Source organism: Balaenoptera ricei, chromosome 5 (genome assembly GCF_028023285.1).
Source record: "Balaenoptera ricei isolate mBalRic1 chromosome 5, mBalRic1.hap2, whole genome shotgun sequence".
Classification (NCBI taxonomy): Eukaryota; Metazoa; Chordata; class Mammalia; order Artiodactyla; family Balaenopteridae; genus Balaenoptera; species Balaenoptera ricei.
In genome coordinates, this window is record NC_082643.1 from 23,466,883 (window position 1) to 23,481,263 (window position 14,381).

Below are 14,381 nucleotides of genomic sequence, written 5' to 3' on the forward strand. Positions count from 1 at the left end.
ACCTGGAACCATAGCCTCTAATAAGTAGCAATTTTCTGTTTTGCTTTTTGGGTCTTCATACCCTATTGCCTCTGTTCTCCTCAGAGTTGAGGAAAATGGCCAAAAGATCAATACATGGACAGAGTAACATGAAGCACCCAGAAAGTCCACATATACGCTGATCTCCACCAAATGAGAGTTTGTTAAACTATCTTGTTTTAATACCATGTTGTAAATAGCTTCTTAACCCAGACATACAATCTGTGCTTTAAAGAGGTAAAGATTATTTCTTAAGATTGAATGTAAACAGGTGAAATGATAAAAATAGATTCTCCGTTTACTGATTTTAATGAACAATGATTCATCTTTACAGTATTTATTTGCTGAATATCTTTGAAATAAACATAGCTATTTCTCTCCCTCATAATACCGAGGACATAGAAGTCACACAAAAAATACATATTAAAATGAATAATGAATGACACAATACATGGATTCAAAGGTGTTTACTGTTTGGTCAAACAATATTCTTTAATTGTCAGTCATAGAGTGAAATGTACATTAACATACATGTTAAATATTCATCCCATCTGCATTATTGCCATGTGACATCATTTTATGGTCTGTAGAAAAATATAATTCCTGAGATCATTGTTGGCTTCTTTCAATCATTTTCCTCACTGACAAATCATCTTTCCTTAAATGACTTGGGAGTGTGAATTGGGGTTAGGATGTTCAATTATATACCAACTTTTTGTATCTGCTAAATGAATAAACAGGCTCTATCTTTTATAAAGGGTAGAAAAATAACCATGGTGTGTGGAATTATTTTGCAAGGTATACAATATAGGAAAAATGTAGGCTGAACACAAAAGAAGTATTTTCTGAATGTCTCTCAATCACCCATAAGGAACATATATTTCCTAGCCAATCAGTCTTTGGCATACAGCCGTCCAGCTGTTATTTTGCATTTACTTAAAATATCCTCTGCTAAATAGTTGTGTTCATCTTTAAAAGTAAATTGCTTAAAATTACATTCAATTTCTTTCTATAAACCAACATTTTCTTCACCTTCACAAGCAAACACATTGGATACCGAAACATTGTTGTCACCAGCTTTACGTACTATTCTGCCATTTGCCATGGTACAACCACAACATAAGTCATAAGAAAGCAATTCTGGCTTTTTACGGAATCTGGTGGAGTTTACACTGAGTCTGGACTTAGTAGGGCTAACAAAACTTTACTGATTTCATAATTCATACTATTTCAGGATGGTTTTCAAAACAATCCTAGAAGTCCCTAACTGAAATAGAAAACAAAACAAAAGCTATGAGCAATCTTTCTCTCCTGGGTTCACTAAGGCCTTGGAATCATTTGTATCTGTGTACTTGCTTGTGAAAGCACTAAAACAAATTAATTCAAAGAAAACCACTCTGAAACTACTTGAACATTTGATACAACCATAGAGGTTCAAAGGCTTATACGGCCTAGTCTGTATTTTTCTCCAAGTCTTGGTGTCAAAATGATTATAGAATGAGTTGGTTCTTGCTCTGTGATGATTTTTAGTGTGCATGAAACATAAAAGAAGTGAGTATTTAACAAATATCTCATGTTATCAGGCTTCTCAGGCTGGAACTGAAAAGCTTTTTGAAGGATTTTTAACAACAAATAATGGCCTATTTCACAGATCAGAAAACCAACAGTCAGTTTTCTTGACCTACAGCTGAAAACAAAATTATCTTTTAACTAAATAGGAGCTGTTTTATTTATTAAATGCCTTCGTTAACAACACCATCTTTCACTTCCAGTTACTCCAATTCAATTTCTCCTGCGTACATAGTAATGAGCAGAATGGCTGTGAATCCAGTTAACATTCCAGCATTCTGAATCATGAAGAAGGTGAAATCGGTTTTTCTTCCAGTTACCTTTTCTCTCAGCATATCATTCATCTCTGGAAACTAGAGGAAAGATATATTGTTAGATAACTGTTGCCATCTTGTGGGAGAACATAAAACTGTCACTTACAGATTCCTGTGGAGGTGGGAGGGGACGAGCATTTCTCTGAGTTGTTTAAATGTTTTAGTATAAAGAACGTAACAGTGATATCCAGCCCTACTAGACATCAACAAGAAGAAAAGTACGAAAATAGTGTTCCCCAAGTGAGTCAATACAGTGGGATGGGATTTACCTCATTTTATGTCTCTCTCTCTCTCTCTCCCCCGCCCCCAGCTCTCTTCTTTGCTCTCTCTGCTCCATTCACACCATTCTTTTAGGACCTCAAATGCATCCAGCCTCTTTCCATCCTCAAAACCTTCACACCCACTAAAACCTCTGTCTGAACTCTTTTCCCTCAAAATTTTCAATGAGCTAAATCTTTGAGGTTTCAGCTTAAATCATACTTTCCTCGGAAGGCTTCTCTTAGGTCCTCCTAATTTAGGTTCCCTTATTATCATCTTTCATCATATATATTGTTTTTCCTTTCATTTCACAGTTTTTTATTTGTAATTATGTAATCATGTGTGTGATTTTGTTTGTTTGTTGAATTTCAGGTTCCCCTCTCTGTAGACAGAAGCCCCAGGAACACGGGGACTGTGCCTTTTTGCTCCCTCCAGGGTCCACAATTTCCAAGCCTGATACAAAAATATCAATCAATAGTAGCTGATTCAATACATTTTTAGAAATCACTATATATTTAATTCCTGTTCTCTTCAATTTGTTTCCTTTTGCTTGTTCTGTCCCTCGCAAAATCATAAGGTTTTTAAATAAACTGTGCTCTGTTCCTGAAATGAAGACTATAACAATCTTATTGCAGTGAAAGCAATTAAAACCCCAAGTTCTGTACTTAAAAGCTATCCTTTCTCAGCATATAACTTCTACTGAAGAGGCTTCATGAGGAGATCTGTAAATGCCATCGTTTCAAAACATATTTCAAAGTGATTTGCTATACATACAGTGGTGCATTGCACCAAAGCACCCAAGAGGTCTCCAGAAAACACTGTCAATCCACCTGCCTGATTTGAGAAAACTTACTGAGATAAAATGGATGAAATTCATGAAACCGTTCTGAAAGAAGCAAGTATGCTTTCTGAAAAAAGCAAGTAAGTATATACAGCATCATTTATTAGTATTATTTCTTTAAATTGAATAACTCTAATAGATTCTGTTCTTACATTACAGAAAGAAGAAGCGATGACCTAGCGTAAAATATGCTATGAGGCATTAATTCTGTGAAGAAAAACATAAATGCAGTGATCGTTCTAAGAGATGAAATCCTTGCACTTATAAGGGCCTGCACAGAACAATGAACAGAGCTAGACAGTTATCATTTGGAACTAAGAATGCAGATGAAGGAAATTAAATTATTAAATTATGTATGTAATACATCCTCAGTTCCAAATGCAAAAGAAACATTCCTTGAGTTGCATCCACTTAGCACATTTTCATTTTCTAGAAAGCTGTCCATGATTTATTTGAAAATGCACAAGACCATTGGCATTCTCTCTCTTACACACACACAGACATAAAGACAGACACAGCATAGACATAAACATAGATACAAATATATACCGTCCCAAGTAAATACCGTTCAAATTTAATTTTAAATTTAATTTCAATTTTAATTTCAATTTTAATTTTAATACCAGTTTTAGTTTAACTCAAAAGACTCTCACTGTTCAGAACTCTGAAATAACAAAATGCTCTTTACTTTAACAAGTTATTCCCTTCTGAATGTGACATCCTCACAAAAGAAGAGAGAAAAGTCCTATGGAGACATACTATAGAATACAAGCTTTACCCACAAGGCAAAACACCTGGGAAGATATCTCTCCTTCAGCAAAAATAAGTCATTTCATCCTCTGTCAATGAGATCCTAGATCAAACAATCAATGAGAATCACTTGCAAATCACTATTAGTACAAACTACAGAAAAAGAGTTATCTGTTGGACCGGGAATATTTTAAACTACAACAGAAAGGCCTTCCACACTGTGGAAAGCAAAAGGTCACCCTTAGTCAATTCATAACCCAGATGTGTCATTCCAAATTTAAGTTAAAACAAGATAAAAATCTTAAAATTTCTTACCATATCCGCCAGAGATATATAGAGGAACATGCCTCCAGCAAGGGCAAATATAATATTTGGAGCAAAATTATTGCCCACCAAGATGCCAAAAGCTAGCCCAACATAGCAGGAACACGCAGAAAGGAAATTGAATAACAAGGCTTGTCGAGTACTCATTCCTGCATTGAGTAGGATCACAAAGTCCCCTAAAAGAAGAAGAACATATCAAGTGAGTAGGGTTACTTTCTTATTTGGGGATGAAATAAAAGAAAATCATCATCGTCTAAAAAAGGGCTCCGTCTTTTTGAGGCATCAGCAGGATTTTTAAGAGTGTGTCACCTGAAACGTCTCCCTCCCCTGAAACCAAGAAGCACCGGACTTGGAGAACAAGAGCAGAGTCCCTTGCCTAACTCATGAGGGAACTCCTCGCACAGGATGGCGATGGAAGTGCTGAGTCCCTGCAGAAGAGACAAGGTGCAGGAGGCCCCGATGGCCAGGCCGTCGATGAAATTGTGCAGGGCATCACTAAGTGTTATCATCCAAGCAATGGTCCCTATTTCTGAGAGCTTCGGCCCCTTCAAACAGGTACATGAGCTTGACTCTTTGTTTCCATCCTGTAAAAGAACAGAAAATCAGTCAACAGGATACCACCAATATTTCTTGAAAGTCTAAACGATACACAGAAGTGGATGTGTTAACGTGTTGAGAGAGACAAATGTTTCCACCAGAAAAGTCTTTCATAGTAGATAGGAACCCCTAATCATATAAAACAGAGGAAAAAAAACTTATGGGAGGGAGAAAAGAAAGGAAGAGATTGACAGGCCTTGAACAAACCACTTAAAAAACATTTCGCTTTGGTTTCACCTTCAAACAATCCTTTCGACTTGTATGAACAGATTCTTACTACTGCCTTCCTAAAGTGTAACTGATATTAACCAAGAATTTGATTTATTCACAGTCTTTAAAGTAAAAGAAGTTTGTCAAAGACTAAATTTAAAGTCTCTTCCATGTCACAATTTAAACGTGAGATCCACATTTAAAGCATGATGATATCAAGGAACATTTATTTTAATCTATCTTCTGCCACTGTGTGACTGTGGGCAAGGAATCTGGGCCTCAGTTTCTTCAATTGTGAAGTGAAGAGAGTGTGCTCAATGGCTCATTTATTTTTCAATGACTTATTAAGTTTCCACGGTATTCAGGTAGTGTGCTGCGTGTTTAGGCTGTAACAACGTGGTCCCTACAAGCTCTAAATTTCAATGATTCTCTTAACAAATTCCATGAAGTGTGATTGGAACAGGCTTGCCTTTACACAGCACTTCTTTCCACTTTGAAACAATAATAAAAATCGAAAACCCTACAACAGACCCTTTGCAAGAATTTAAATTTCCATCAAATTTACAAAATTGTATAAAATCAAATGACAAATGCCAACTGAAGCATTTTCCAGAAACTGTGGAAAAAGATAATAAAAGGCAAATTCATTTTTAAGCAGGGAAGCAATTTGCAATTAACTGGAGAACATTTTATTCCTAATTCTCCTTCCTGCAACTCTACCTCAGCAGCTAATCAACATATTTATTGAACACCTGCAACTGTACAACAGTGTGCCGGATGCTATGGGAAGTGCGCAGAAGTGGGAAATAAAGCTTCTTTCTTCGAGAAGCGTATTTATCTTGGAGAAACAAGATGGAAAGTATACGACTGACTCTTTTAAAAATGTGCAACATATATCAGCTGAAAAGGGCTTCCTTCAGAGCAATCATCTGCGCGGTTGTGCGTGTACTCTGACGTGACTTCATTGCTCAAAACACTCTGGGGACCTCCTTTCAGAATTGAAGGTAGATCCTGCCACACATCTTTTCACTGTTTCATTAGTGGCAAATCTTCAGCTTTGAGGGATGTTTTTTGTTTGTAGACACAGCCAAAAGTCATTTGGAGCCAATAAATTCTTAAATTAATATGAAAGGAGGGAGGATTGTTAGTAGTAGTTGCTAGCTGTTAGTAGTAGTTGCTAGCTGTTAGTAGTGGTAGAAACAGTAATAGCAAAGGCATATGGTGTTTATTATGTGCCAGGCACTGTACTAAGCGATTTAGATATTTAATTCCTTTAGAACCATTCTATGAGTTAAGTACTGCTATTATCCATCATTTTATGGTTGAGGACACTAAAACAAAGAAAGGCTGGTGAACTTACTAGCGATACAAAAGAAAGAAGTGTGCTTTTTCTAGTAACTGTTCTACTACTCCAAACTTATGGTGGGGAGGTAGGGAACACCTCTTGTTTGTGGTAAAGTCTGAAGGCAATTTGCAAGGAGAATACCCCTTTCTCTCAAAAACACCTGAAGCAACGTTGGAATAAGTATTTAATCTCCTTTTACTTTAAAAGGCAATTCTCATCAGCATAAAAAGAATTCCATCTGGTTTTAAAATGTGGTCTTTTTACTGTATAGTGTTAAAACATAAACTGAGGCAAATTAAAAAATTTAAGATCTTATTTGAGCAAGAATGGATTCCAATCTGGCAGTGTCAAACCAGAAGTGGTTAGGAGCATTCCATGGACAGGCGCAGGGAGACACTTTTACTGAGAAAAGACGGAAGCAGAGCAAGGAAATTATTGACTGGCTACACCTTAAAGCCTAGATGGTTGTTTGCGATGGATTGTCCTTAGGTTTTGATTTTGTAACACTGAGGCATTTACAGGCTTAGATTTTGGATTGTTTATATATGACATTAGAGCCACCTCAGCCTAATTGCCTCCCTGTTTAATTAATTTAATAATTGATATATCTTCAATGCACAATATAATAAACAACAGTGACTTAGTTCATGTCAAATGGGTAGCTTGGATAAGAAATGCTCCGGATCAGGAAGCAATTACTGCCAAAAGAGAAACAAAAGCAGTCATGAGAAAAACCCACAGAGGAAGTGACCTTGGCTTTGCAAAAACCTACTGCCAAGATACATTTAATAAGACCAGTTGTTTTCCTCTTCCAACTTGGTTTACCTAATCACATATTTATAATTTCCTTATTTACTTGTGATGATTTAGGGGAAAGATTATAAGACCAAGTCTTGACTACCTGATATTTTGTACAGAGTCTGTATACAAACTCCTTTAATTCTGAAAAAGAAATTAAATTAATATATCAGGCATGGTTCTCTTACCTCTGATTACAGATATTATTCACTCTATTTATTATGCTTCCTTTTAGCCTTATAATCTTAGGTCTCAAGTGACACTGTTGGGTAGGTTAACAGTTATACATTTTTAATAGTCTTAGAACAAATCAAAGAGGCAAACATTCACAAACAGTACTTTTTTAACTCACCTGGAACAAAGTCACTGAGCAGAGAGACAATTAAGTCAAGTCCCTTTAGTTAAATCAGGGAGTATTCTTCTCTTTCCCTTTATTTTTTATTTTTCTTTGCTCTTGTTTCTTGCTTGCTTTCTTCCTTGTTTGACTTATATACTAAATGTGAGGCTCTTTCTAACCTCAGCCATGATAAAGCAACTCAATCTAGTGAAAAGACCATCACTAGATGGTCCAGGAGAACCAAGTTCTCGCTCGGCTCTGACAAGAATTACTGTGTAATCATCAGCAAGGCTCTTAACATTGCTCACCTTAATAATTAATGAAAATGAAAATCAAAGCAAAGTGCAGACTAATCAGAATAGGGGGAGAAAGAATAGCATGGACCAAAGTTATGAGAGGAGAGGGGACACTGAGTAGAATCCCAACGTAAGTAGGGAGAGGAAGAAGCAGAAAGTAAAAGAAAAAAAAGTACTAAGAAATCAAAATGAAGAAAGCAAGTATGCTTATTGCAGAACAGTCTAAGTTTAAGCAAGGAGGAAGAAGACCGAAAAGGAACACAAGGAGAGGAGGAGTGGCATGAGTTGGGAGGAAAAGGAAGAGGAATCAAAAGAGGAAGATAAAAAGGATGAGGAAAAGGAGAAGGTGAAGAAGAACAAGAAGGAGGAGGAAGATGAGGAAAGAAAAAGAAAGAACTTAGCTATCCTGCATAGGACACAGATCATATAAATATGGCTTACACCTGCAGTGAAATACTATGCAGAGTAGTGGAGATGATGAATATTTTATTTTTCCACATGTAAAGATGTCCAAAACATAGCATTGAAGTTTATATATATATAAAACAACATGTCTAGTGGGCACCTTTTTGTAAAAATTATTATTATAACTTCATGATGGTCTAAGCGCAAACATACTTGGAAAGATATATACAAAAATGCTAATCAGGGGCTTCCCTGGTGGCGCAGTGGTTGAGAGTCTGCCTGCCAATGCAGGGGACACGGGTTCGAGCCCTGGTCTGGGAAGATCCCACATGCCGCGGAGCAACTGTGCCCATGCGCCACAACTACTGAGCCTGTGCATCTGGAGCCTGTGCTCCGCAACAGGAGAGGCCGCGGCAGTGAGAGGCCCGTGCACTGCGATGAAGAATGGCCCCCGCTCGCCACAACTAGAGAAAGCCCTCGCACAGAAACGAAGACCCAACACAGCCAAAAATAAAATAAAATAAAAACAAAAAACAAAAAACAACTAAATGGAAGAATTACGTGCACAGTAAATAATCTGAAGTTTAAAAAAAAAAAAAAAATGCTAGTCATGGTTCTCCCTAGGAGATAATACTGTGGATAATCCTTGGGTTTTTTCTTTTATCTTTTATGGGTGTTCTGGATTTTTTTTTCTTTGCACTTATTATATATTATTTCAATACTCAGAAAACAAAACATTAAAGCCATGGGGTGAGAACCTCACGAGAGGGAAAAGTGAACCTGTGTTGACTCAGGAGTTATCATCAGCGAACCAGGTAAAGCTGGAGAAGCAAGCTGCCTGCCAGGTTTGGTCTGCATTAAAAAGAGGGTGTATTGTCCCACTAGGTGAGACTTTTTTTGTTAAGTTAATGGCATGAGCACTGTCAGACCTCACTATGCATTGGAGGAGGCAAGGTGAGTCATGATTAATAAAAATTTTTTTGTGGTTTACTGTCTATATGTTTTATTGATAAGAAGGTAAAAGCGAGCAACCACTGCAGGTGAAAGTTAAATTTCAAATTCTACATCCCATGCTGAAAGAATTTTGCAGAGCAAGAACTCTGGTTAAAAAAAAAAAAAGTCAAAAAGGAAAGTAGAAACACTTCAAAAAACATAACAAAAATGGCAAAAGGAAGCATAAATAAACAAACAAAAGCTGACAATTGTATGCAAAGGAACATAAAATCTATGCCCATAAAAGAGAATTTAATGTAATATAAATAAAAACAATAAAATATCATTTTAAGAGGCTGCAAATAAAGAGAGGTGAGAGTTAAATAAATGGGCACTGAATGCAAGCTAGCTTAATGATTAAAGGGTATGGGCTTTGGCACAAAATGGGTGTGAGATTAACTAATGGCTCTGCTACTTAACAGCTCTGTGCCATTTGGAAAGTTACTTGGGTCCTAGCTAACATAAGACAAGAAAAGGAAATAAAAGGTATACACACATAGGGAAGAAATAAATAAAACTGTTTTTGTTGGCATATGTCTATGTAGAAAATGCAAAAGAATCAAAAAAAAAAGCTCCTAGAATATAATAAGCAAGTATAGCAAGGTTGCAGGACACAGGTTAATATATAATAGTTGCTTTCCAATATACCAGCAATGAACAAGTGGAATCTGAAATTAAAATCATAATACCATTTACATCAGCACCCCCTAAAAATGAAATACTTAGGTATAAATCTAACAAAATATGTGGAAGACCTATATGAGGAAAAGCACAAAACTATAATGAAAGAAACCAAAGAAAAACTATTCTGTTCATGCATTAGAGGACTCAACATAGAATTGTCAAGATGTCAGTCCTTCCCAATTTGATCTAGATTCAGTACAATCCGAGTCAAAATCCCAGCAAGTTATTTTGTGGATATTTTGTGATTCTAAAGTTTACATGAAAACACAAAATACCTAGAATAGCTAACACAACATTGAAGGAAAGAAACGAATTTGGAGAACTGACACAATCTGACTTCCAGACTTACTATAAACCTACAGTAATCAAGGTGGTGTGGTACTGATGAAAGAGTAGACAAACAGATCAATGGAACAGAATAGAGAGCCCAGAAGTAGACTCATATAAATAAGGTCAACTTATCTTTGACAAAGAAGCAAAAGCAATACAATGGAGAAAGACAGTCTTTTCAACAAATAGTACTGGAAGAAGTGGACATCCACATGAAAAAAAAAAAAAAAGAACCTAGACACAGGCTTGACACCTTTCACAAAAATGAACTCAAAATGGATCATAGACCTAAATGCAAATGCAAAACTCTAAAACTCCTAGAAGATAACACAGGAGAAAACCTAGATGACCCTGAGTATGGCCATGACTCTCTTCCCAGGTTCTAGTAACTGCTCCTTCTTCGCCATCCTTTGGGCCCAGGGATGGTAACAACTTTACCGTTACTGGTGCCTGGTTCATGCACTACTCTTATAACCCACTCACACCTTATGAATAAATCTTCCTCAAATTATTCTAATCTGAGTAGTCCATCTGTTTCCCATTGGGATCCTGATAGAATCACTGGTACTGGAAGTGGCCATAAAAAACAGACCCCCAAAAATGGAATTTAATTGGGTTTTTCATATATTCAAAGTATGGAGAAATGGGACATTGATTACCCATGGGTGGGCTTCAATTTTCAATGAAGGCCAGAACATGAAGGGACTCTGCAAGCTCTAAGCTATATTGCAAGCTTTCCTGCCAGTTGGTTCTTAGGACCCAGCAGAGCCAGTGGAATTGGAATAATCTGTGGCAGACAGAGATGCTGAAAGGAGCCTTCTGGCAATCCCTGATCAGAGAATTACAGTGCAGACCCTTAAGATGTTAGGTTAAAGCCATGACCTCTTTTGCCATTAACTATTCTTTATCTCAAAAGCAGTTCCTTGCTTGTTCCTAGGTTCTTCTAGAGACTTACCTTGTGCCCATGGAACATCTAGTGGCCCTGAGATCATTCCCAGCAAGCCATAAAATCAGCTGTTCACACCAGCATTCCATCATTAAATTGTATATACAAGTACAAGCCCACACCAGTCTTGAAGACACAGATGGCAATGGCAGTTGATTCAGACTCTCATAATCTAAACCTAATACTTCATCTCTTTTCCCTTAACAACAATAAAGCTACATGGGGCATTTCCTATAGCCAGTTAACTGTGAATAGTGAGTGTTTCAGCACCAACCAGCTATACAATCTTACTCACAATGAACTTAAAATAAAACAATAAAGATAAATCCTCCAAGTGGGCAGAACTTTTGAGTGTTGTGTTGAACTTCGTGTAGAAGTAATGGCCTGAGATATACATCTACACTAACTCATGGGTGGGTGCTAAAAGAGTTGGCCAAGTGATCAGAGACTTTCAAAAAACAAAATTGGAAACTGGTGGCAGAGATCTGGAAAAAATACATAGATGGACCTCTTGTAAAAGGCACAGAATATGAAGACAATTCTATTCCATTAAATCTCATAAGAGGCTATCACTGAGGATGGTCTCAGTAATAAAATGAGCAAGAAGACCTGACTATAAATGTCACTTGGTATCTTTCATTGTCCATCCCAATGTTTGCTTAATTTATCCCCCAGGCTCCCTCCTTGAGGGGCAACCTAGGCTGGCTATGTCCCTAATTAAAGATCACTGCTCCACCGAACAGTGGCTTTCTGTACAAGATTAGTTCCCTCCCAGTTCTAGTAGCTTCTTCCTTCCCCTTTCCCTTTGGACATAAGATTGCTAACAGCTCCACCATTTCAAGCCCCAGGTTTACTGCACTCTCCCCTGTGGTTCACCCACAACTTGCCCAGAGCTTTGTAAACTGCTCTTTTTCTATTTTTTATTTATCCTTACTTGAAAGTGCCATCTCTTTCTGGAAAGGACACGACTGATTCAAAGTCAAATGCTCATTCCACATACAACATTCACAGACTCTTTATATACTATTATATATATTTGAACAGAAAAACTTACGAAAAGGATTAAATAGGCACAAAGATATAAAGAGTTAAAGGCACTATACAAATATAAAATTTCGATGGGCTTTGCTTTTATGGCTATATTTTCAAGAGATTTCAATGGACTTTATAGCTGATGGTTCCTTTGTCCTTCCTCTAGCCCTGAAGAGTCAGTCTCAGCTCACTATAACCAAAATCAAACTTCATATGAGAAAAGAGAAATTAATTTTATCTTTAGTGCATATAACCAAATATAATTCAAATGCACTTAGTCTAGTCATTTGGTTTCAAGACAAACCTCATAACTATTTTCAAAACTCTCTTTGCCAATGAAAATAACCATTAACGAGAAAATAATAATTTCCCGAAAGCTTGAAAATTGTTTCCTTTCCCTCCATCCGTTCTGTGAGATGTGATTGAAGTTATTTAGCTCTTTAGGAGTTGAAATAATTGTCTTTCATTTGCAGTTGGGACCATATCATTTTACTGTCCTGATAAAAATAACTTAGGAGAAATCTGAGGGGTTTTCAAGAAATTATGCTACTATTTTGCCAATGGAACTTAGAGTATATACTAATTAAGTATTTACAGTTACCCTAATGGACTACTTACGCCTCTCTAAAAGAATGCCTACTGTTACTACAGATGGAGGAGGGCATTAATGCTCTGATACATTCGAGAAGCAGGATACCGTTTCTTAGAAAAAGCTTGCATGATGTACTCCCCAGCCCACGCAACTCTCATTGTTACCGAGAAGCCTTAAAGGAAGTCAGGGCACCAGGAAATTGGTTATATTTTCATTTAAGTTGGAGAAATTTGTTGCGGGGCTCCTGAAAAATGGGGTTCCCCAAAGGCAGGGATATCTACATTGCTCAGCATCAAGTCTTCCAGAATAATTCAGAGGAGGAAACAGGAGTAGGGTGGGATGTGGTAGAGGAACCGGCCCCATGCAGCAGCTGCCTGTGTTGTAATTACCATTTGACATGAATTATGTGAAAAGAACTGAAATAAAGAAGATCCCACCCAGTGTACTACAAGTGATTGACTATCGAGCCCCGCAAAAGATGAGGGCAGGCTGATTGGCAGAGATCTAGAAATGCAAGCCTCTCAGAGCAAGAAGTTTGGGAAAGCAATGAGAGGCAAGGGGTGACAGGTGACAAGAGGGACAAGAGCAAGTGCCAACCGCAGTCACCGCGACAGAAGAGGCGATGGAGACCACAGGGGAGGCACTAAGAAACAGGCAGTCTGCCAGTAGAGAAGAAAGTGAGCAACAGGGGGTTAGAAATAACCCTGTTCTCTGAGGAGGCAACCGGAACCGGTCTATATTCCAACAGTTTAGAAAAACAGAGCATCTCTACTTAGTATGTGGAGAGTGAGGGGTGAGAACTACACAGGGAATAAGAGTACCAGGACCTCATTCCCTCTTAAAGATGCAAATGGATACTCTGAATATTTGCTCACCAGTTTAAGAAAAGAAATTTGTATTGAGGTATATAGTTGATTTACAATGTTGTGTTAATTTCTGCTATACGGCAAAGTGATTCAGTTATACATATATATACATTCTTTTTTTATATTCAGGAAAAGAAATTTGATAGTGAGGAATTGAGCATGAAAGACACAGGATGTACTCAGGGAGCTCAGAACAGTAAAATGATAATAGTAGTAGCACAAGTCATTAGTAGTAAAGTCATTTAATCCTCACAATAACCCCATGAGGTTATGAGTTCCATTTTATAGATGAGGAAATTGAGTTATAAAGAGGTTAATTAAGTAACTTGCCCAAAGTCACACCTCTAGAAAGGCGCAGAGACAGGATTTAAACTTCTATGCCAAACAAGCTACGCCTGTGATCTCCAGAAAATACAGGGTTTTATTTTCTCTTATTCACTCCTGTTCATCCAGTATCTAGCACTGCAGGCACCCTGAACATCTGTTGTCTGAATAAATGGTCAAGTAATAGTAAAAGTACATTTTATCTCATGACAGGTTCAAAAATCATTGTCACATGAAGCATCTATTCCAGTCTTTCCAAAGAACAAACATAAGGGCAGTGACACAACATGGGTAAAGAGTACATAGAAAAATGTTCATTAATCAATTCCAAATTGGTTCATCTACATTAAAAAAAACACTCTGAAAGTGCAGAAGTGTTTTTGTTGTTCTTTGCTTGTTTTGTCACCAATTCTTTAACGTCGTGGAGCCACATCAAAAGCTCCTTGTGGACAAGGATTTTTTTGTTTTTCATTTCAGCCCAAAGTTTAATATTAGTAGGTGTTCAGTAAATTTTTCTTTTAAATAAATCAAGGGGAGGGGGGTCTTGTTTTG

The 14,381-nt window shown here is 37.2% G+C and overlaps 1 protein-coding gene across 2 annotated transcripts in view; it reads right to left on the bottom strand.

The window, feature by feature from the left end:
* Positions 1-470: 470 nt before the first annotated feature.
* Positions 471-14,381, bottom strand: part of SLC39A8 (solute carrier family 39 member 8) — a 70,342-nt gene continuing 56,431 nt past the window's right edge. For both annotated transcript variants that reach the window (XM_059923923.1, XM_059923924.1), the window contains exons 7-9: positions 4,451-4,658; positions 4,066-4,250; positions 471-1,940 (exon numbers count right to left, since the gene is read on the bottom strand). In XM_059923923.1, the coding sequence (XP_059779906.1) occupies positions 1,791-1,940; positions 4,066-4,250; positions 4,451-4,658 (543 nt within the window). In that variant the 3' untranslated portion in view covers positions 471-1,790. The remainder of the gene's footprint in view (positions 1,941-4,065; positions 4,251-4,450; positions 4,659-14,381) is intronic.